Source organism: Aulostomus chinensis, chromosome 3 (genome assembly GCF_037954235.1).
Source record: "Aulostomus chinensis isolate RoL2024-O1b breed Wild chromosome 3, RoL_Achi_v1.0, whole genome shotgun sequence".
In the NCBI taxonomy this organism is placed as follows: Eukaryota; Metazoa; Chordata; class Actinopteri; order Syngnathiformes; family Aulostomidae; genus Aulostomus; species Aulostomus chinensis.
Genome location: NC_141322.1, coordinates 10,422,465 through 10,447,722, shown reverse-complemented (window position 1 = coordinate 10,447,722; position 25,258 = coordinate 10,422,465). Strand labels below are relative to the sequence as shown.

General features: G+C 40.9%; 2 protein-coding genes across 12 annotated transcripts in view; one reads left to right on the top strand and one right to left on the bottom strand.

Moving 5' to 3' along the window:
• LOC147267625 (nuclear receptor coactivator 3-like) overlaps positions 1 to 10,715 on the bottom strand; it is a 39,107-nt gene extending 28,392 nt beyond the window's left edge. For all 3 annotated transcript variants that reach the window (XM_086198582.1, XM_086198581.1, XM_086198583.1), the window contains exon 1: positions 10,607 to 10,715. The gene's annotated coding sequence lies outside the window, so the exon portion shown is untranslated. The remainder of the gene's footprint in view (positions 1 to 10,606) is intronic.
• A 7,221-nt stretch (positions 10,716 to 17,936) lies between these two features.
• zmynd8 (zinc finger, MYND-type containing 8) overlaps positions 17,937 to 25,258 on the top strand; it is a 28,428-nt gene continuing 21,106 nt past the window's right edge. For 4 of the 9 annotated variants that reach the window (XM_086198573.1, XM_086198572.1, XM_086198580.1 and 1 more), the window contains exon 1: positions 20,006 to 20,120. Coding sequence is in view for 1 of the 9 variants with exons in the window: in XM_086198574.1 (XP_086054700.1) it covers positions 19,539 to 19,552 (14 nt within the window). In the remaining 8 variants the exon portion in view is untranslated. Of the gene's footprint in view, positions 18,066 to 19,440; positions 19,553 to 20,005; positions 20,121 to 20,496; positions 20,640 to 21,777; positions 21,880 to 25,258 lie in introns of those variants that run through there. The other 5 variants (XM_086198575.1, XM_086198574.1, XM_086198576.1 and 2 more) reach the window with 5 other exon arrangements.

Here is a 25,258-nt window from a genome sequence, read left to right as displayed (position 1 = left end):
TTATTCTTTTAAAAAAATACACTGCAGTTTGGTATCTTTAAGTTGAGAAATACACATTTCAAAATCATGAGTTATTTGTGTGCACGTTTCCTGATAATCAAACAAGTGGGCTCACCACCGATACAATATCATATACAAGTGCAAGATTATCTTTCTCCAAATCATGCAACACTAGCATCCGCAGCAACTAATATGGCTAATATGACTTGCTGTCTGAAAAGGGAAACAGTTACAACACCAGCACATTTCTGAGAGAAGCTCCTAAAGTAAATAAGAGGTGCTTGGAGCTGCTGCACAAAAATGTGAGAGCATAAAAAAAAGGCTTGTTACGTAGCAAAAACAACATGGGAGCAGTGGCCGACATTAGTGCTCTAACTTCAAGTAACTTAAAACTAAATTTCATTTTCTCTACCAGCAATCTATCATCTTGGCCTTTTAGTGGATTCCCTCTAACTTTAAGGGGTAACATCCTGGGGACAACAGTTTTATGATGCAAACAAGCCAGATAAAATTCAGAAGTTTAGAGTTAGTATTACACAAGAAGCTGTTCACATTGGAATAAAGCACACCTTTCAAGACTATGGTGGTGACGCAAATGCGAGAGAAAAGCGCAGAGAGGAGGAAGCCAACAGAAACACACCATTACAGTGAGTTGGTAACGCTTTCCAGAAAAGCATCAAGGAGAAATGAAGCCTCTGTCTCTAAGTAAGCCAGCTTGAATGTTCAGTGTGAATGTAGAAATTGTGCCTAAAATGTGTGAAATGGGCAATAGTCAGTCAGTCATGTGCTTTGAACAGTTTCCAAATCGCATGATCAAACCAGGCAGAAACTCTGAAGATGAAAATAAACGTGGGCTGATTTATCAGTTAATACTCATGCATCCTTTGACCCATTTATGCTGACTGCAAGAAAACACATTCTATTAAAAATCTCCTCATACAGTAAATTAGCCATTTGTCCTGGTAGCTTTTCCCACATGGTCATAGTGCACCGGATGTCAAAGAAGACAGTAACAATGGAGAGAGGATATTTCTAAGCAGAGGTAAACTGCTTTCATAGAAGTGTTTTCCCCTATTAAAAACACCCCCCATACTCACCCCGCACACAACACACAGCTTAGGCAGGCTATGTGAGCATCCCTCCATTTTTCCTCACATAAACTGCAACGTGTGAAGAAAACTGGGGAAATAAATGAATAAATGAAAGTGGAAACAAAGAGATGGCTGATTCCACTGTGTGTGTATGTGTGTGTCTTTGTGTGAGTGTGTGTCACCATCTCCTGCACCTATCCATCATTACTACAGACAAAGAGCAGAAAGAAACAGGAAAGGATCCACATGGATTCAGACAGCTAACATGGTGTAACAGCACAGTTATGCTCTAATAAACCCCTCATATTCTAAAAGCTTGAGAGCTTTAATAGCAAGGTGATAAAAAGGAGGTGGTGGTGGCGATGTTTAGAGGAAAACTGAAAGAGGAAAACAGATGAGAACGGTGAGCAAAGAAAATGCAGACAGCTGTGATCACACAAGGCTAATATTATGGAAATTAGCTCATTAATCAATGGCTAGCAGCAGCAGAGCCTGATCAGCCTCCATGCTGCCCAGCCTGATAACGCAAACATCTACTGCAACTAATGCAAATTTAGTAAGAGGAAAAAAATCTCCTGTAACCATAGATAATTCAGTATGGAGACATGTCAACCATTATAATTAATTTGGCGATAGTTTTAAATTACCTCATGCTGAAACAAAAGGACTTGCTACACAGAAGCCGTGTGAGTGTTTGTGTCCATGCTTAAACTGTGTGTCCCTCTTAGAAAAAAAAGGCAGATATTCATTTTCAGATCGCAGCGCAGCACCGCCAATTCTTTCTCCCTCTCTTGTGTCATTCTCCCCTCCTGCTCTGTGCTTGTCCCCCCTCCTCTCCCCACGGTTCCTGTTGGATTGGTGGAGTAAACACAGGAAGAGAGCAGGCTCTGTTCCACCACACCAGAGCAGAGGCTGGGCGTTCCTGCACAGCTCCTGCGCCGGGGTCAAAAGTTTACTGTGGTTTTCATTTCACCTTTCCTAAGCCAATCACAGCGCCACACTGCAGCGCCTGAACTCTGACCTCAGCAAAGAATTTCGCTCAAAAGATGGTCTGACGCCAGTCTCACAACTGCACCCCCTCCCATCTCCCATTTTTCCCCTTACTACTCCTTTTGCTTTCTTTCAACCGGCCAGTATCATGTGTTGACAGAGACTAGGTGAAAAAGATTCCAGGGATGAGGTACAAAGGGTTACAGAGAGTATAGCGGGATTTCAATTCTCAAAGGGATGCATTATTAGAAATTCATCAATACCCGCTTTCTGAAATCTCCCAGGGTGATGAACTGTAAACAGTTTAAAACAGACAAAAAACAATGTTTACCTAAAAATTGGAGATCACATGAGGACCATTTTTAGAGTCTGATGCAAAAGCAAAGTGTTCTTGGTTTGCCATTCCAAGTGCAACATTGATGTAACAAAACTCCTAATTATATGTATCGTCAACTCACACTCAGTTTTATCATACAAAACTACTCCACCATGGACATGCCACCAGAGGTCACTATACAGTTCTTAAATTTAGCACACAATCAAAACAATGAACACTACTATAACAAGCTGTGTTCACTACGAACTCTCCCAAATCTGTCTGCAGATATGCACAATAAAACACACTTTAAAAAAAAAAAGATTAAAGCACTACATAGAATCAACACACCTGTAACCGGTCTTTTCTTTACCTGTTTGTTTGTTTGTTTGTTTATGCTACAATAAGAACATTTAAGGCCTCAAGAAGATGAGAGTTCTAATTTAACATTTACTTGTGCCATCTGTTATCATGCTTTGATGTTTTTTTTTTCCATCAGCAGATGGTAATCCTGATAAAATCCTAAATCCTGCAGAATTATGGATTTATTTCAATAAAATAAACCTGACCCCCGTGCACTTGATCGTCTTCTACGAATGCCCTCATTCAACTGACAATATTTGAAGTGTGTTTGAATGACTTGTGAACACAAGCAGAACACAGGAGTCACAAGAACCAAATGTAAAAAGACAAACAGAGAAAGCCAATTTGGAGGGAAAACACCTAAAAGCTATCCAAAAAACTCAGGAATCAAACTAAAGGAGCATGGCTTTACAGGACACACACGTGCACACACACACACATGCTGAGCCATAATCCAGCAGTGGGTTTGTTTGTGTCTTGGTGACATTGCACTTATTTCCCATCTGCTGAGCGATTAAGCCACTGCTGCTAATCAAAGTGTAAGAAAGCAGGCAACAACAGACCTTTGCTGACCCAGCTGACACATGCTGGACTCAAGGGTTGGGCAATATGACGGTATAAACCCGTAGTAAACAGTTAATAAAAAGTGTCCACCAGTAGCAATTTAGTGACAGCTCACATAGTAATGTGATTTGGAAGCGCGTGCTTCACCTAAAACCCTGTCGACCTGCCTCTGGACCTCTTGTGCCGAAAAATGGACCAAAAAAACCCATCTGACTCATGATTTGCAAGTGATAACATATCATAAATCTCAGCCCTTGATAATAGTGTGGGGCTCCATGATGACATGAATCTCTTTTGAACTGATCAGTGCAGTTAGGTAAAAGATTGCCCCTGTGACAAAATCAAGATGCTAGTACCCATTAGGGGTGTCAGTTTTATTTATTCAAAATTTGAATGTTTGTTTGAAGATGGGTTGAAAAGTCTTCGAAAGGTAATAACCCACTCACTCTAAATAGTTTATTATCCATCAGCGGGCACTTAAAAATGTCCATAACCTGTCACATGGCCTTGAGCTATAAGTAAACTAAGCTAAATGTTGTTTCGTTACATAAGTCGAGAAAAATGGCGAGAAGGGCCATTCAGACCACCTATCACAGCAACAAAACATCTGAGGAGCAGCGTGTGGAAATCGTTCTAATTCTCCACTGCAAGTTTGTCAGCTTTGTTCAAGACAGCAGTCTTAATGATATTCCTCAACAGCATTCTGTCAGCTGACAAATGATGAGTGTTCAGCTTCATTTGACTGCATATGATAGGGAACACTCAGATGGCTCTTCACCAGAAGCTCATAAAATGGGGGGCCATATCATTAGAACTTTGTTTTTTTAAAAAAAAACAACTGACAGCCCTAGTAAACATAATTTCTATAGATGAAAGGATTTTTTAAGTCACAGGGGAACCACGAGATGGTCAACACACAGCGCCCTTACAGTCCCTGCTTGCGTGTTCACAACTGGAGAAGCACGCCAACATGAGCTGCCTCTCAATCCAGACATACCCAGAAACCACACCCCTATGCCACATAATTTCAGCATCAAACTGCCTTGTTTTGGAGAGAAACGATACAAGATGCAACGCAGGAAATAAGTGTGACCTATCACGTAACACCACTGAATTACAGGAGATGGTATTGATGGGATTCAAGATGAAATGTGTGGAAATTTCAAGTGACTGTGATAGATAACCTGTGATGGGTGAATGGTTGCAAACTATTTGGCCTTTACGAAATAGAATATACAAAGGACAGGAAAATTGCAGGCAAGCAGGAGATGGAGCATGTCCATGTAGCAGAAGTTCATCCAGAAATGACAGTGTCTTTTTCTCCCCCCCTCTTCACTCGCCTCTTTCTCCTTCTCTTAACGCTGCCAAACAGACAGAAAGACAGCATCTGGTAGCAGTTATCTCACAAACTTTTTTCACCCTTTCTGTCTCTCCCCCCAAAGCATTTTTTTTTTTTTTTTTTATAAAATGGGGCCCTAAACAAAACACAAACAAGGTCTTGCTAAGATTTTACAATGGTAACAAAACTAGGCCAGGGAGCTACCCTCCCACTGGCTTGTTCAGGTGAACCCGTTTTACGAGCATTCTTCAGCTGGGGGAGCGAAAGTTAAAGAGGGAGTTGAAGTTAAAGAGGAAGGGCAAGAAGGGGAGGGGGACAAAGCTCTTGGCAACCCTTTCCCCAATAAACTCTTGCCTTCATCCAATCAACGAGGACGACAGAGAGTCAACTGTTCCAAATCCTTGCTGGTTATAAACTAGAATTGGGTGCAATGATTGCTTCAGGCTGCCCGTTTGGCTTTTAGAAGTGTGCATGGCTCACATATGGCTCTGCAAGCCTGACACTTGGGTATTACCACAGAGTTGAAGGAGAGGGGACCGAGAGGATGAATGAGAAGTGACTTCAAATAGAGTCAGAGAGCAAACTGCACCGCTTGACTTGACTCAGCAAGTTAGATGTCTGGTGTCTTCTGAATAGTGAACAACAATCTGGTTTGAGCAGCACTCCTCATACTCCCACTCTCACTTGTTTGGGCAAAGAAGCTGTAAATATTTTAGCAGTGGAAACACGCCTGTCTTGTTCAACAGAGTTGTCTATATTTAGCTCTACAGAGGGAGGCGGAAAAAGCAAACCTACCTGTTGAGTACTACCAAGAACACCAGTGGAATGTGTACTTCAACAAATACTGTCATAGTGTGAGACATTCAGATGAGCGGGAACTACGCAGGATGTTTTATGCACTCAAAGAAACGTTTCTATTCTTAAATCTTATTAGCAAATCTGACTACAACCATTAGCTCTACCTGATTTCAGAGATGTTATTCTGAATCACCTCAGCCTGTCACAAGGCTGAGGTTAAGCTCATGACTGAATGACAAAATTAGTGCAGTACCATTTCCTTAATAGCAGGTACTTGGGGAAAGTTATCGAACCCTGATGGTTTCCTTGACTTAACCTGCTCTGTCTGTAATGCTGCTTTACATAATGCTACCATACCCAAGGAATCATACTTCAGTTTTAGGGGGAAAAAATTGGACTTTTCTTCCTCCTTGTGTGTCATCGGGACTCCTGTAAGAGCCTCAGCTCATCTAAGACTAGCCTGTAGATTTTAGCAATGAAGCGGATACTGGTTTCCAGCTAAAAAATAAACCATTTCAAATTTGAACAATCATTGAAACTGTATTTGATAACTTGCTTTGCAAAACTCAGTAACTCATTACTGTCCAACATCACCGAAGGTAGCAACAGAGTCCCAGGCTGACCATGCAATATGCATTCAATGAAGACATGGTGGAGGCAGACACAGTGCTCCACAGAGAACACAGAAAGTACATAGCAAGCTAGAGGAAAGTGACAGCAAACTTAAGTGACTGCCTCTGTTGGTCAGGGTCCTGTCCCACAAAACTGCTTCAGGTTGGTGACTGAAGTGACATTTCAGGCACAAAGCAAGTTTGGTAGAGGATGTAACATTGGAGATGAGGGTGACAAGCAGACAGCATCCTTGCAAGCCTACTGAGGCTGATGTGACTGACAGCAGGGAGGGGAGCAGCCTTGTTGCTCTTACTGTCTTAGCACGATAAGCTAAAGAGATCACAAGAGCGAATCCATATCTTTTAAGACATGAACATGCAGGAGCAAACATGAAATCAGGACAGACAGAAAATAAGAGTTAACAGTGGTGTTGTCCATCCAAAATGGAAATCATGATAAGGGACAAAAGTATCCAGAGTGATGCAGAGGTTGTACTTTTCCTTCTGTGCAGGTGGTTTAGCCCCCAGGCCACCATAGGTCTCCTACATGCTTGAAAAGGAAAGTGCAATGGGACAAGAATTCAGTTTAAAGAATCTGCAGCATCACTGTTACATGCTACTAGAACTTCCCCATTATTCCTTAAATCTTGAAACAAACACAAACCACATGACTGATTGGCAGTGGCATGAAATGAAACTTATTATCTGTCTCTCAGTCTCGGAGGCGACTAACTCCAAAAGAATGCCATCTATTCATACATCAGTGACGCAGAAATGCAGTTTGACAAAGACAGATTATAGACAGCCATCAAAAATGGCTCTGCAAGACAAAAGTAGGAAGCTACCAACCCATTTTACTGCCTCACCCTGATACCAGCCACTATTTAGAGACCAATAAAGCAGAAATATTTGAAATAGATCTGCTCCAGAAGAAATCACAGCTGAATTAAAAGAACAAAATGCTTTAATGCCAGTGAAATGAGTTTTTTCCCCCACAATCTGTAATGTTGGAAAGGTTTTGAAATTAACAAGTATTGCTATTACCAATGGATGTTATCCCAGAAATTCACAAGCACTATAATGACTGATGTATTTTATGCCATAGGAAAAAACATTAAAATATCATAAGCTAGTGTGAACCACAGGCCTTATTTTGGGCAATACACCTAAAACCCATTCAAAAAAAACCGTTGGCCATTTTTGTATTTTAGTGCCACACAAAATGTCGAGCCAAATTTTAGAATTTTTTCCAAGGCCATGCTATATACCCTTTTGAACACGCATCCAATTTTAATGCACGCCTAACAGAGAAATGTGCATCTTAACTAAAAAAAAAACCCTCCTGTTGTGCTTCAAATCAAATCAAACATTACAATAGAGTGGACCAGAGAATACCTCCCAGTCCATAGGAAAACAGGGTTCAGTATGCAGCATCCTAATCAAGAAAATCTCCAAAGTATTCTTAAGCCACAGATCCCACAGACAGAATTCTAACAGCCAAATAGTGTATTTTCTCACGGATTTATTGCCTTTCATACCACCAAATATTTTTTTAGTTCAAAAAGCTAATTGCTAACAAGCTGTGAACATACTTCTTAAATTTTTTATTCTCGTCTCTTACCATTGGTTGAATGATCAAAGATCCAATATCAAAAACAATAAATATAAGTATTAGGTAAATCTTATTGATATCCCCAAATTTGAGTATTTTGAACAATCAATCTGGTGACCTTATGTAACCACAGAATCTGCCACCACAAAAAAGTCCCATGAGAAAAAGTGATAAGTTAATGAATTATTGAGAACACAGGGGCTGACAGACAAAGAGTGAAAGCAAGGCATCCCAGTCACTTCTTCACCCCATCTGAAGTCAAAGAATCCCCCCCAAAGATTGATTCATTGTTAACACAGCCTGACACTCTGTGTGAGGGAGAAAGAAAGTGGTAGATAAAGGGACAGAGAATGGGGGACAGGGGGCTCCATTTGCCAAGAATATGAGCAGAAGCAGTTAATTGGACGGGTTCCCACAGTGGTCATTCTGCCACTTACAAAAATACCACATACGTGGGCTTAAGGAATAGCATTCCATCAGACTCAAAATGAAGACAACTTAGCTCATCTGACAGTCAAGAACTGCAAGCAGTTTCATTCTCGCTTGCTCATTCCCAGCTACACGCCATTTGAAAGCCCACATTGTTATATCATGGCCTATTCAATGGCTTGTCGACATGCATGTAAGCAGGCATATTCTGCAGGAGGCAGCAGCAAAAAAAGGTAGCTGTTAAGGTAGAAATGTCATGGTAGTACATAACTACATGATTTTAGAGATGCTCATGTGCTAATGAGCTGTAAATGTTAGCAAGTATTAAAAGAATGGCCCCGGGAAAAGAAAGCTAAAGCCCACCTGGTCCTCAACCATTTCAGTGGCCTGACAAAACCAAGCTCCTCCAGTAAAGGAATTGAGGACCATTGTAATGATATGCCTCTGATCTCACCAAACGTGTGGTCTTGAACCTTGCAACAAGGAGGAGTCATGACAGGGAGTAAGGGGGAGTCCCAAGTAATGACCTTATTTCGTGAAGCGATGACAACAATGCTAGTAGTGATGTCTGTATAATTACAATGTTGTGATAGATTATGATGTGCCAAATACCTTTCTGCGTGAAATGGGTGCAAATGTTCAAGGTTGTATAAATTTGACACTGTTGCCTCAGTGTCATAGAATTTGACGACAGAAATGAGCCGGTGTATAATAAACATATAGTGCATAAATGTATAATGAAATACTTGTAAAACAGTGATTAAGAAGTCTGTTTTTAACAGCTATTTAATAAATATTGATGTTTGGCACTAATTTATCAAAATGTAGAGAAATGTATTACAATATATTGCAGTATTGATATTTTGTCCAATCCCAAATCTGACACTGCATCCATTACTGAGAGTACAAATAAGCTATAATTACATTTGCTGGGCAATGTAGTTGGTTATTTTCTTTTGGAAAATCCACATGAAAACACTGCAGTACAAATTTCTCATTTTATGGTATTTAGTGAAAACTTTACAACTTTTCTCCAACAAAAAAGAACTAGATTTTTGGTATGTTACTTACTCTTGCAGATGTTAATTATGTGACAATCAATGTACAATTTGAAGCATATATTGACTGTGAGTTCTTCTGGATAACAACAAATATAATCTCCCATTTGTGGATTATATACAGTTTATTATATGTGCAGCCTTTTTCCTACACTGTTTTCAGACCCTGGGGATTATTAGGTAAAAAGACACAATAACAACTTGAAAAATGATATGGATTTGGTTTGAAAAAAAATAATTTGAATGAGGAGCAGAATCCATAATGGTGTAGGTATCAATAAAATACTCTACTCTGCCAACACACACAAGCAAGGTTCTCCAAGAAAAAGCCTCTTTACCACATGAATAACGAAGAGCTCAGTTTAAATCTTCTCCTGCAAAAGGAGAGCAAACATGGGCCTGAACTCTGCAAGTGTTCATCCTCCCATGCAACCAAACTCATCCCCTCTACCGACATGGGTTTATCTCACACACACACATACTTCTAAATATGATGAATCAGCAGTGATAACTAACATTTAGTGTGATGGGCCATCATACCCACCATTACAATCATGCATAATCCCATTGTAGCCATACAAATAAATAACAGATGCTGTGGACTCTCCAGAGTAGAGCAATGCTGAGCTTGTCAGTTCAAGTTTGCTGTCAACACTGAGGGTCAATGATGGACTAGTGAAGAATACAAGGGCAACTTGTAAAGATCTGCAGCTCACAAATGAAAAAAAAAAAAAAAAGTCTGGAAAAAACTACCAAATGTGTTAGTGTATGTGTTTTTAAGGAGAACATTTAAAGAATTAGGTTAAACATTAAAAAAACTAAACGGACCTGCTCTGAAGTGGCTTGACCCTATTCTGCTGTCTTACTGTAACGTAACAACAGGCTCTATTTTCATTTAATAGCACATCTAGTTTGGCGTATGTGGCTCTGTGCACAGACCTCCCTGCAGTCACGGTGAGACAGGTCAGGCTGACTGCTCTGGAATATTGCGGCCAACGTTGTGCTACGGGATACGAACAGAACCTCGCGGCACAACAAAGTTAACAATTATTTAATACAAATACATTTCACACATTAAGCAGCGCTGAATATCAACAGCTAGGCTACGGCGAACAAGAAACCATCAATTTTCGAAAGTTTGCTGCTGGCAGAAAATAAAACCATCGAAATGCTTAGAATATGCCAAATTCAAGCTGATTCTGAGGGTAAAAATTATCCAATTTAAAAAAAAAAAATAAACCGCGTTAAACCAATGTTCCACAACAAATAGCGACTGGTAAAGGAGGCTCGTTGTATCACGGCAGCTTAAAAACCACAGCCAGCTCGGAAACGCAGGAACTGCCTGTGTGACAAATTTGAGCCTTCAAACATACACCGGTACCAGTGTTCCAAACTTGGTTCTAACAGAACCACAAGTCAGTCCCAGAAAACTCACCGGCTTCGACGCTTTCATAGAGGAGAGCAGTTTCTTTTACGCCTCTACAAACTCTCCGCCATCTTCAGCAGGACCGTGTTTGTTTAAATGGGAAACACTCCCAGAGAGAGCGGAGAGAGCCAGCTTGAAGCAGGGGTCGGGGCCTTCTGGGTAATGTAGTTGTTTCTCTTTGCGAGCTGCTTTCAAGCGAACCACACGTTGTGTAAATGAACTACACGTACACAATACCCATAAATGATTTGAGCAGGAGTCACTGATATTATTAGTGGAGAGATTTGAAAATGTATTTATAGCCTGGTAGAAAAGCAGCTTTATGCAAATGACCTTGCCAAGGACTATTTCATTGTTATGTTATCTAATACTCATAAAATTATATAAAATATTACAATATCATTATTTTTCTGGAATAACTTCAGCATTTGAAACAATTAAAAAATATTCAACAGAGCACAGTTGATCTATGATAGCATACACAATTTCTGAGAATTTGTATATTCTTTTTTTCTATTTGATATGAATTTGTACACACACTGCTGTGTATTCACTTTTTAAACTTTTTTTTTATCAATCATCTGTATACACTGTTGTTTATTTCATTGCTCTGGCCCTTCCTTTGTTTCCCTCATATTCATTTGTGTTTATTTTTTTAATAGCGTTGTGTGTGGCAAAGGCTCTTCTGTGTCCACTGATAGACTCTTCAGATTATGTGTAATGTTAATCTGCTTTATACATTCATGGAGAACTTGCAGTGGAGTTGGTGGGGCCAGTAGCTGCCAGGTTTGCATTGCTGAATAATCTATTTGGCTCCAGTAGGTTAGGGGTTGAGGTTAGGAGAGTAATGTAGATGTGGAACCAGACTGGTCAACAATGTTAATCAGGGTATATCAAGCTCTGCTCTTTTCATGACTACATAGTACATTTCTTTTTCAAAACCTCTTCAGATAGTTGCTTGGAAAACTCATGAAATCTGATACACATCAGTCAGTGGTGAAAGTGGCGGGAGTGCTCCATAGCCACATCTATGTTATTTTCATCTACTTGTAACAAATTTTAAAGATGTAAAGGTCTCCTAAACACAAGTATGTATATCTTCTGAAACACATCCAACAGGACACAAAAAGTTTTGTTGGTTTTGACACACGACAGACTTGATATACATAACAAAAAGATGTGGCTGGTTTTTAATCTCAAAAAGATTTTTTTTTCATATTTTGGCTTGCGCGTGCTAATAGTAATAGCCCCAACATTCAATTTAAATAACTTACAGGCTATGTGATATGGTTGATACTTGGTAGAGGAATGACAAATTAAAAGCGCCTAAGAGAGTGCCCTAGAAAAATGTTGGCCACCAGTACAGCATCAATGCATATGTCTTACAAGTGTCAGGAACTAATAAACACCATTCTTCCAAATGATATTGCCTTATTTGGTATTTTGATGATGATAATGATGGTGGTTGTTTAAACATCCAACAGTTGTCTTACATGGTTGAGATCTAGTAACTGCCAAGGCCAAAACACACATTTCACATCAGTCACACTCATCAAACCATTCAGTGACACCAGTAACGTGTCTCTGCTCATGTAGCCACGTTTTTCCTTGCATTTGTCACCCATCGACATCCAGGTTTAACGGGGTCAATATGGCAGACACGTAACACCACGTCTAACAAAAAAAAATGGTAATAACTTTACAAAGTGTCCACCAATCAGCCTTAAACCTCACAGTTATTAAAGGATCACTACTGATCACTCCTAATTAATGTGTCATCAGTTCGATTCAATTAAAGCTCACCTACACTTCAAGACTGAATCCTTGAACTACTTGTAAAGGTATTCCTGAATCAAATGGGAATTGTGATTATTCCAGGCACTGATTTGTTATGGCAGCCTTTACTGAAGTTTTGTATGAGGAGAGCACCAAAAAAATAACTTTTAAACCCCTTGAACACTTTATTTGAAGTTATCTTCTCTCAACTTTTGACATTTTTGACAAATACTTCTATTGGTGCATTCAGCAGTCTCTTGTCTCTCATGATATTAAAACTGAGAGAATACAAATTATGTTCCGTGAATAATAAGCCAGAGTTTCAGAGGCATCTGTAAACAGAATTCTTGTCCCATTCAGTTGAACTTAGCAGTTGGCGTCCCCATAGCAACCTTTAACTGCAGTTGAAGTGTCTCAGCTGATTAGGTTGTGTCTCTGAAGTCTGTGGTGTTTACTTTACACTTTCCTGACATTTCGGTCATTTTAACCTGCATTTCAAAATTTTAACTCACATAATTGTCAAAACACATTTTTTCATCATGTGTCAGCCCACTTTGAGTATTGAGCTGTTACTGATGGGAACATGCTATCCTGAATATAAACATATTGCTGTAGCTCCCATTCACAGCATAGAATTCTCAAAATATAAATACAATCAAGCAGCTGGTCAGGATGTATTCATTTTCATTTAAGATATTAAACATGTCTGTTTTTTTTATTTGTACGAACATTATTTGCTTTAACTTCTGATGCATAACATCTTGCACTGTATTCAAAGTTGAAGCAAGTGCTGTAGTGTTCTATAATTGAAATGGATCATCTCAGCTGTGTGACCTGATCTAAATTAAGTGTATATTTAATAGAATTTAACACAAATTTCATCCATCCATTTTCTACCACTTATACTGTGAAGGGTTGAGGGTTGGGGGGGGGGGGGCTGGAGTCTCCTCTCACAGCCACACCTACGGTCAATCTATTGTATTCAATCAGCCTAGTCCCCTCTTGATGTCTTTGGACTGTGGGAGGAAGCTGGAGTACCTGGAGAGAGAGAACCCACGCAGGAACAGAGAGAACATGCAGACTCACACAGGACGATGCTGGAGCCAGGGCTCGAACCCAGAACCTTTTTGCTGTGAGGCGACAGTGCTAACCACTGCACCACTGTGCCGGCCCAACATAAATTTATATTTGTTTATAGTCATCTTCATTGTCTAAAAGAGCACCCTGCCCATTGCACATCAACTTGCCTTTGGAACCTACAAATATGTCAGAGTGACATAAAAATATGCCAGCATGATGTGAGTGTTGTTACACTGGAAGAACTCGTCTCAGTGCTGATCTCTCCAGCATGCCAGTTTCTTATTCTTACGACTGAGGAGGGACCGGAGCTCGAGGAAGGAGCGCAGTATGGGGGTAAAGAAAATGCAATATTGGGCTGCAAACTCTACACTTGCTTCATCCAGTCTGAAAATTACCCCGAAGACATCCACATAAAGAGGTGAAACAAGTGGGTAAGTATGTAAACAATGGGAGAATAAATGCAACACATAAAACATTTAGAAAAATATCTTTGAAAGGCATGCTGTGATGAAGTTCATTGTCATTGTTGCAACATTGAATCGAATGTAAGAAATGCAGAAATCTACAAGGAATTAGGCAGTGGTGAAAATTTATGATTCCCTGAGTTGTTACACAGCTAGCAAATATCAACCCAATTATTTACAATAATACCTCGTGTATCATTAGAAGATCACATAATTTGCATGTCGATAAATCCGGTCGACCTTATACCCATTGCTATGTTTTTTTTTTTAACCAAATCATTTGATGTCATCACCCAAAATAATAATAAAAAAAATCCCCACAAGTACAAGGGCTTGTGCATTTTTGCAGTGTTTTATTCCATTCTGTTTGTATATCTGTCAGGGTGAGAAGCCTCAATTACATTCCACAGAGAGCCAAAGAGGGTCCCTGTGGGCCCTCTGTTTGTGTCCCATCCCCCCACAACACACGGAAAACTGACCTTCCCCCTCAGTGAGTGTTTAAGACACTTAATTCCACCCCCCCCCCCCCATTCAGCCTTGCCACTTTGAAAGGACAGGAGATAACAGTTTGAAAGGACAGGAGATAGCCCCATAATCATTATTGTATTCAGATTGGTTTACCTGCAAACAGCTAACAGCATGCCTTTCTTTGCTCCAAACCCTTTCCCTTCCCCCAGCCTCAGAACACAGTGGATTCAATTGACACTAAGTTCTCCGAAAGTCTGACATAATAAAGCACACAAAGTCCAAATTTTACAACTATTTTTTAGGAATTTAAAAAGGACACAAGGATCAAAGCAATTGTTGAAAATCTTTTAATTTCCATGAAATTGTTTGTCAAAAATTTGTTCAGGGTTATGCTTTTTAGTTTCAAAGTGTCAATCCTTTGTCTCATCAGTTGCTTTGTGTAATGTTATCATTACTACGCATTCCAGAGGAGCATTATAGGAGCACAATACACAGAATTACATCAGCAATGACCCAGGATGCAAACATAACCTGGTTACCTTAATTCATTATAGTGTACCTATAAATTACATTCATGCCAATTTGTATTTTCAGTGACCAAACTTATTCTGGAAAGAATGGAAATTAAACAGCTTTAAAAAGATTTATATTTCTTCAACTTCAGCAATTGCCTCTTGGTTCAAATCAACCAAGTAAATTTCGAGAACTTTCTGTGCAAAAATAGTAACTAACTAACGGACTAACTGAAAAGTTCAGTTTATTTTAGCTTTTTATTATTCTTTTTCATATTTTACCTAATAACTTTATGAGCTGATGGGGGAGAAAAAGATGGAGGTGGTCCCCAAAACTTTCAAGTAATTGGATCCTTGAAACCTCTCGACGGGGCTGTGGGCCTCAGCAGGGAAAATATCACCATCTAGTGGACAGCAGGAATTATTACCAGTCGATTGCCTGTAAACCTCACATCCTGTGTTCACTGTCTGCATGCAGGACAACTAATGGTTGCATGAGGGACATAATGATCGCTGGCAAAGTTTTATACTTGGAGTGCAGTTAAATTAATCAATATCAATTTTTGTAAATGGAATGACCAAGTGAGGTGGCACGGTGATGCAGCGGTTAGCACTGTCGCCTCCCAGCAAGAAGGTTCTGGGCTCAGGCATGAGATCTTTGTGTGGCGTTTGCATGTTCTCCCTGTGCCTGCGTGGGTTTTCTCCAGGTACTCCGGTTTCTTCTTCTTCCCACCGTCCAAAGACATGTAATTGGGGATGAGGCTACTTGGATACTCCAAACTGACCATAGGTGTGAGTGTGAGTGTGAGTAGCTGCCCTTCACTTTGTTGACTGCGCTGCAAACCCTTGGACTTCTCTCAGTGAGCTTCATGATGTCGTCACCTGAAATGATTTTCACGTCACAGGTTTGCCTTGTCAGGGTTCATTTGTGGAATTTCTTGCCATCTTAATGTGGTTGGGACCATCAGTTGTGTTGTGCAGAAGTCAGGTTGGTACACAGCTGACAGCCCTGTTAGACAACTGTTAGAATTCATATTATTTCTCAGCATCTCTAGGAACTCCTTCAAGACTGTTGGAAGACCATTTCAGGTGACGACCTCATGAAGCTCATCGAGAGAATGCCAAGAGTGAGCAAAGCAGTAATCACAACAAAGGGTGGCTACTTGGAAGAATCTAAAATATAAAACATGTTTTGAGTTATGGCAGCACGGTGGTGCAGTAGTTCGCACTGTCGCCTCACAGCAAGAAGGTCTGGGTTTGAGTCACGGCTCCAGCACTGGATCTTTCTGCGTGGAGTCTGCATGTTCTCCCTGTACCTGTGTGGGTTCTCTCTGGTACTCCAGCTTCCTCCCACAGTCCAAAGACATCAAGAGGGGACGAGGCTGATTGATACTCTAAGCTGACCGTAGGTGTGAGTGTGAATGGTTGTCTGTCTCTATGTGTTGGCCCTGTGATGGACTGGCGACCTGTCCGGGGTGAACCCCGCCTCTCGTTCGAAAGCTGCTGGGATAGGCTCCAGCCCCCCCCCCCCCCGCGACCCTTAACAGGAATAAGTGGAAAAAATGGATGGATGAATGAAATGACCAAGTGTTTAAAAAAAACCTCTTATAATTAATATCAATTTTAATATCAATATTGATATTAGCAGTATGTAATGCTAATTCAAATGCTTATTTGAAGATAGGTTAATTATACACATTTATTGAGCAAGGGGTGCACAATATCCTGGTACAAAACAAGATGGGCCTAAAATAAGTTAGTGGCTGTTTACATTTCAAAAAAACAAGCTGTGTACTTAAGTAAACAATTTTAATCAGCAACACCTTAGCTTTGACAGGTGAGATTTACTCATTAAAGCAAGAGATACTACAGCCTTCAAAATAACCATTATAATAGATTAGCTCCCTCCTCTAACAGCTTCAATAAAAATTGAACTTTATAATTCTCATGAAGGGGGGAACTTTTGTGGGACATTAGCATTGCACTCAATTGGAAACCTGTCAGTGATAGATGTTTTGGCTGATTGGTGCATATTAAGTGAGTACACATTGAGAGAATATTTCAATCACACGCTGAATCGTTAACGAAGGGTCCCACATGCCTGCACAACCTTGACAATAATTGGGCTTGTACCTGATGGGATGGTATCATAGGAGAGCTCCTCCCTCACTCAGATTAGGGCAGAAGTGACTTCCTTCACCGTCAGTGACACGACTTGGAATCATCGGTTGCACCAATACATAACAGCCCAGAGGTGCACAATTGGATTCAGGTCTGGGGAACATGAGGGCCAGAACAATGCCTTCAATGTTTTCATAATTCAAGTGCTGCCTACAAACTAGTCTGGAGGATGTTGCAGGCACATGTCATTGCCACAGTGTCTTCAGACTCTTTAACATCTGTCACATGTGCTCACTGTGAACTTGCTTTCATCTGGGAGGAGAACACGTGCCAGTGGCAGACCTGCCAACTCTGATGTTCTCTGGAAAATGCCTCCTGTTACGCAGGTCAAGGCTGTGAGCACAGATCTCCCTTGAGGATGTTGGGCATTCATGTCAACCTGATGGAATCTGTTACAGACAGTTTGCACAGAAACACACACAAATAGTCTGATGCAGGCCATTTTGTCCCTCCTGTTGCATAAAGGAGCAGACACTGGGGATTCAGCTTCAGCTCTGGAGAAGAAGCTGTTCATCAGTCTGTTTGTGTGTGCTTTGATGGCTGTGTATCTTTTCCCTGATGGCAGGGGGACAAACAGACTGACCTGAGTGGGCTTCATACTTGCTAATGTTGCTAGCCTTCTGGCGCAGATGGATAACATTTATTGTCTTCATCTCGATCCTCCGCGCCCTTTCAACAACCCAGACGGATAACAACAGAGAAAAAGTTAAACGTCGGAGGTATATTTGACAAAAATGGAATAACATTCAAACTTCTGAAGAAACGGGGTCGATTTGAAAACTCTCGTGAGCTGTGGGCCTCATAAGCACTGAAAGTGTCGCTTGCGCGCCATCTAGGGGACAACAGTGCTCATTACCAGTCGGTCACCTGTGGACCCCGCGGCCTGTACCCACTGAGCATCCAGGACGACTAATAGCAACATGAGGGACACAACAGATGGCTAGCTTTATGCTTGGAGTGTCGTTAAATACATGAAAATCACGTTTGGTAAGTGTTTAATGGAAAGAAAAACTCTGTTAATATTAGCAGGAGCTAGTGCTAACTCACTGGTGTGCTAATGCTAATTACACAAATAAAATGATAAGGGGGCCTAAAATTAGTTAGCTGTCATGCAGTTAATAACATTTCACTTTAATTGGTCGTGGTTAAACAACATGAAACAAAGGCTTCAATTTAATCTCTGCTTCTACAGCAGATGTTTACTTGAGGGGAGTTAGCAAAAATAATGGACTCTGGGTCTGAATTACTGGGTGGAAAAATGGAGTGGGAACATCAATGATGCACCTGTGCTTTTCGTACTTTATCAAGACAAAATGAGGCCGTGAGAACTCTTCATTTCCTATCAAGGCTTTTTATCTTGAAATATTTGCCTATTTTGGTGCCCTACTCACTCTTGTTTGCACTACACATCAGCAGACTAACACAGAATACTTGTGTAGCCATGTGTACAGAGTTAAACCACATGGAACATTTAATGATAGATTGAGCAATCTACTCAGAAAAAGGCACAATTGTGTTGCAAGATCTGTGAGCAGGGCTGTAAACTTCCAATTATACAATCAGATAGTCTGTAAAATATCAGAGAATCATGACTCAAAAGACCTGACAAATTTACTCCTTCTAGAATGTGTTTTGACCAAACCAAGAGATATTTGTCTATGACATAGTAAATATTTACATACAATACATCATTTACATTTATTTAGCCCAATGTGAGGAATCAGAAATTTGCCTCATGGGGCTTTACTATATGAGTAATGTTAAAATTTGACCCCAATTCAGATAAACTACCCCTGAAAGGCCTTTTACAGGGAAAAGAAAGGATAAACTAGGAGGAGCAACAGACGAGGGATCCCTCGTCATGTAAAGCTGGCCTATCATTTTAACAGTTCAAAGTCTAATGTCAGGTCTGTGTCATGTAAAGTAACTTTCTAAGGATTGCTTTTAAACCTTTATCAGTCAAAAATGGAGTTCATGTACCTGTTACCCACTTGCTTTTACCAATAGCAGTTTTTCCAGCATTGCTCAACTTAAATGTTGGAAATATTGAGACAAAGGCCTCTCAAAGGATATACAGCTGATCCATTATGTGCACATCTGCTGCCTTTTCCTGAAAGGTACCCTCCAGACTGTCTCTAGTATTTTCATGAAACCAGGACAGTAATATGCAGCCTTCCTGGTGGCTGATATGTGTGCAGTGGGTGATCCGGGCCTAACTCTCATGCTCTGTGTATCAGCCTCCCAGTGCTAAACAATAGACAAGCAGTCAGGAAATGCACTGGCCAATCAGCAGCTGCCTTTCATTTTGTCAGCAAGTCTATCCACTCTCCATGTGGCTTTTATGAGAGCAGTGAGCCGGACAGCTTGGAGAGCGTGGCTGTGCTCTGAGCAGGGTGAGGGCTGACAGGGCTGTCCTCCATGTTTTAATAAGCATTGACATATCACACAGAATTTTTAGCCATGCATCCACAGAGGTAAGCCCTATTTTCATTCTTTCACGTGTGTTACTTTGTTGGTAAGATGTGTGTATGCTCCATCCCTGAAAAATAATACAGGTTTGTCTGGCAAATAAGAGGTGGAGGAAGTGTGTTTAGTCACATCACAGCATAGGAGTGGAGCTTGGAATGGTACAGTACAGAGTGGCTCTTTCATGTACATTTGTACATTTTGAGGCCACAGGTCATGTCTATATATATCTATATATCTATTTATCTATATCTATATCTACCTATTTATCTATCTATCTATCTATCCATCTATCTATCTACCTATCTATCTATCTATCTATCTATCTATCTATCTATCTATCTGTCTATCTCTCTCTCTATATATATGTGTGTGTATATATATATATATGTGTGTGTGTGTGTGTATAATATAATGAAAAATATTGATGGGGAAAAACCTGCTTTTTTGTCATTTAAAAGAATGGGTGTTTGTGCTCGGCCTTGGTCAAAGCTGTCTTGATGGCAGGCCTGGCAAGGGAACCAGGCAGGATGAGAGCGACAGGCAAAGAGGAGTACCCAAAGGAATTAACAGATGGTAAACTGACAGCACTGCAACTTTAATTCAGGCCTCCAACTGGCATGGTAGTAAAGCAGTAGGACACTGTTATGAACTGTTTGTGAGAAAAAGATAAAACTGAAAACTGCTCTGTTTCCTAATTCATACCCTTTTCACCCTAAATTCAGCTCACCTTGCCACAATGCCCCTTTCTACTTTAGCAAAACCATGTGTTTCGCAGACCTAATACTGTAAGCTGGTCACTAGGGTGCTGAAATACCAACCATCAACAGAATAAATATTCAGTAACAGCTTATTTATCACAGGCTGGGGTGGGGTGGGGGGGTGCTGGAGCTGGATGGTGTGCACTGCCTCCCAATGTTGCTCTCAGCTTCCGAGCGTCAGCCATCTTAGAGAGCTTCCCCTTTCTGTCCCTCTGCTCCAAGCACACTGGGTATTTGTATGTAAGAGAGAAGGAAAGAAGAAATGAAGGGCTTCCTCTGAACAGATTCCCCATCGCATCCAAAGGGGCTTGAAAACCTGTTTGGAGTCAGTCAGGTTTGAATGAATTCTGTTTGTATCTTGATTTTCTATGGTGAATTTTGTTTTAATTAGTTAATCTGTTTTGCTCCTTGACATCTCACATACTTCTGTTGGTATATGTGACATTTTTTCATTGTTAGTGAATGATTTGACAAAGAAACTGTTTTATTCATAAGCCGAGAAACTGTGGCCTGGGTTTAATGGCACGCATAATGATTGACCAGGGTTCAGGGGCAGTCTGCATGGACTGAAACAGCCCCCCACCCCTTTAGTGTTTTGTGAATGTTGCCTGGTAATGCGTCTAATCCTTTCATTCCACTCTACAGTGAGGACTGGTGTAGGCTCTCTTAAATCTGCATTACCCCGTCACTGCCTATTTAAAATGACTTTCAGATGATGTAATTGGTCCTGACATTGTGGCCTGATCTTTTTTGTAGGATTATTTAAACATCTCTTGTCCTTTACCAATATGTTTTAAATGCATTATTTGTGAACAGAGAATGCACTTGCACTGAAAAATGGAAATAATTTATCATGCTTTAAACTCGCAGCAGGTATTGATTAAAAGACCATCTAAGTTGAAGAGGCACTGGAGAGAGTGATATAGAGGGAAGGGGGCATTGCTGCCTGGGAGAGAGGCCTGTGACATTTGAAGTCCCATCTTTTTGTCCCGTTAGGGCCCACACTGCATATTAACATGCTGGGGTACATAGTAAGCTGCATGTGATCCTTTTCGTCAGTTTCAACTGGTGCTGTATGCACTTAGTGTGTATATGCAGTGGCTGAGAGAGAGAGAGAGAGAGAGAGGGAGAGAGAGGGAGAGAAAAAGCATGAGCGTGGACCTTCATCAAAATGGATGCCGCACACATGCATATCCCATGTCTGATAAAGGACTCACGGCCAGTCTGTGTCTGTATAGGCTTTTAGCAGATATAGGGACTTGGTTTTCTGGAGGTTTGAGCAACCGTGAGGAACAGTCCTCTCTGCATTGCAGCACTGTGGCTGAGGAGAGCGGGGAGAAGAGAGCCCGTGTGGTACATGGAGCTTAGCACCCAATCAGGTGCCTCTGTGTGGTGTTCAAACCAATCAGCAGCCTGCAGCTGAGGTTAAAGATTGACAATTGCAGAAGAGAGCAGCAGGGAGAGAAGGCCTTCTGGGAAACCTGGACCCATCATTTCCCTCATCCCCCAACGCCCTCAATAACTGAAAAGACAAAAAAATAGGCTGATGAATCTGTATGTGAATAAGGAAAAAGGTATGCTGTTGATTTCCTATTTTGAAGCATGTTTTTTTTAATGGCAGGGTTGGGTTTGGAGGTTGTAGCAGTGGTTTAAAATAACCTGCATGCTCTTTTACTTAATAAATGTTTGTGCTGGGACAGGCAGTAGTGGGTCTCCTCCCATCCCTCTGCTTCCCCATTTGCCTTTGTCTTTGTCTCTTGTTACTCTTGGACTGTCCAGGACATTACTGAGGTAGATTGTCTGAGGCTGTTCAGACAGGTTGGACAAGGAGGTCAGTAAAGCCCTCCTGTCTGTCTCTGCAGATGTTTTGTCTTCCTGCTCGACTGTCCATCTATAGTGATGGAGGCGGGGTGTGGGGGTTGGTGAGCAAGATTATTAAAATGGAAGCAGTATTTTTTTCTGTATTTTCAGTGAACGACTGCCTATTTTTCACACTAAACATAAAAACAAGGCTTCTTTCAGGAGTAAGTGAAATAAAAATGGAAGCCTTCTGAATAGTGAGGCCAGTGCGTGTGCTATAGAGGGAATGGAAACAACAATGGGATCGACTATGGGGTGCCTGCAAATCCTGGTGAATCATGTTGGACTTGCACAGAGAAAAACCTGTTGGCTGGACGGGGATTTATGAAGTGGTGATTGCTGCTTTCATGGAAAAGTCATATTTCAGAGTGCTGGGGTTGTTTGGTAATAGGATTAATTAATATGACCAGGTTGTTTTACAACAAAAGGGAAGTTTAGTGCATTTTATGACACAGTGGATGTCAGAAGATTCACTCACTAGCGATAATACTGTTCCATGTTCTCATGCTGACTATTAATAGACCTATGTCAATGGAGAAAGTATGGCGTTTACCCATCTTCATTGACAACAGGAGGATGGTCATTTGAGATTTCTTTATTTTGCCTCGAGATTTTGTTATGTCCTCCCTCAAACTGCTTCCATCTCTGCTGTACTCCTGCTTTAAACTGTGCACTTCCACTCCATACTGTTGCTCTCACAGTTCTCCCAAGCTCCAACTTTAGCCCCATTCTTCATTCAGGCTCCTTCAGTGCACTCCTGAAAAATGTGATTATGATGTTAGATTTTAACCCTATCAAAATATCCTTCTGCTTGTATAAGATTTGGTATCAAGCAAGATACAGTATATACATTATTTCTGTCGTTTCCTTTTTATTAAAGTTACTTTTGCTGCCTGTAATTGTTGCATTTCTAAATGTATTGATGAAATTTGAACTACAGGATTTAGACAGTGCCAATCTTTTACAGACATAGTTTTGTACATAAAAATTAAACAACCCCTACTGTCCCCGAGACTCTTCTGTCATGTAAGATTAAGTGGTAGGGTATTAATTCTACTAGACACAGATTTTATTGCAGAAAGAAAAATGAAGGGAGTTTGTGATTTATCAAAAATCCACTCTGACTGACCAGAGAGCATGAGCATGTTGGGAATGAATGAACCTGTAGAGGCATGCTGTATATAGTGGTTATTATACTTTGATGAACATCATATTTGTATCGCATTATTTGGGAAATTATGACATTGTCATTGCATGAAAAAAATCTGAGTGTATCTGAGTATATCATATTCAAGAAGAAAGGCTCAAGTTGGAGTTCATGAAATCTGTACAAGTAACAGTAACTGAATGCAAGTGTACAATTTTGTTAGCAAAGTAAATCTGATGTTTTCATGCTGTAGAGAAAGCCTGATTACATCTTGCATTTTTTTTTGTGTTGAAGCAAGTCAAAGGTTTATCAATTGTCTTTTTTTGCTAGTAAATATAAGCAATAAGTATAAAATGTGTGAAAGGTGCTTTGTGGAGGGATGACTTACTAGCAGGGTAAAGAATATCTAGTGTATATTTGGCTCATTATGCACAATAACATAATCGGCACAAGCAGATATTGGTCATTTTGATGGATGATATTTGTATGGGGCTAATTTTGATTATCCTCAATCAGTATCAATGAATAGGAAACAACAATGAACATATGATTGATGGGCTTTTCCAAATTTTTGGGAAAAAAACAAATTGTTATTTTTTCAAATTCATGATGCTTGCATATGTTTCTCAGTATGTACAAAATGTGAAAGTCATAGTACAGATAATATCAGTTGTAAAAATATCAGTATTTTGGATATCAGTAGAAATGCAATATAGTGAATTCCTGATGTATGTTTGTTATTGCTGTGGGAAGATAACACAATGTCCATTTCCCATCTAATGTATGGTCTAGTGGTAAATAATTACTAACTTCCTAATTATCTAACTAGTGGTGTGTATATATATGCACTATTGTGAGGAATTATCAGTAAGCATCAGGGATGTATTCAGGTGATCAGGGACTCACAAGGCCCCAGTTGTCACAGCTTCTGGCAAGCCACGCCTCCCTCCACATGTTCCCCACTCCACGGGTGAGCACACCGGCAGCAAACCCTGCTGGAGGTGTACTTTTTTATTATTTTTTTTGGCTAATTATTAAACAGCTGATAGTACAGAGATAACAGATAGGGGAGTGAGAGGAGGAATGACATGTAGGCTGGAATCAAATCCTGATTCTCTGTGCGGCCTTGGCCTATGTGGTATGCACTTAACTGATGTGCCACCGGGGTGGCCGAAACCTGTGTTCCCTAATCCTGCCTGCCCTGCCTGCCTTCCCCACCTACCTGCTTACCCTGCCTGTCTTCCTCCCTGCCTGCCGGCCTCGCATAATCCTGGTGTCCCTGCCCCTACGTCTTTGGATTTCCCGATACTGACCTATGCCTGACCACACTCCTATCTGGCCTCCCTTGGAATCTGTTCTAATAAAGACTAATAGTGCGCCAGCTGATGCTTTTGGGTCCTGCTTCATGTTTCTTGTCAGTATGATCTAGCCAAGAATGGACCCAGTATCGTTTGAACCCATCTATGCTGTGCTCTGAGCACAAGGCGAGAGGATGAACATCCAGGAGGATAAGCTGGGATCCCTGCATCTCATGGTCGTGCCTCCTGGCTGCAAGCCAACTCTCACTGGCGCTGTTGGCCTGTGTGATAGAGAGACTGACTTCTGGTGTTTCTCCGGTCTCCACTCCACTTTATATTCCACTTTCCTATAACTCCTCCTCCACAACTGCTTCACCAGCGCTTTCCTGTCCCTCAGGGAGTGCAACCTCCACTTCGAGCTCCACCCTCAGCTCTACCCCATAGATCGAACCAGGATTGCTTTCGTCATCTTCCACCCCCGGGTGGAGCTGGGGCTCAGAGATTAGCTGCTCCTTCCCAGCCTTCACAACAGCACTCCAGGCCAACTCCCAGCATTGATTACCCGGAAGGGAGGCAGCCTGAGCTCTGGTAAAGCTGACAGGAGGTTGAACTTTTGGTGAATATGTTGTGGAGTTCTGGATGCTGGCA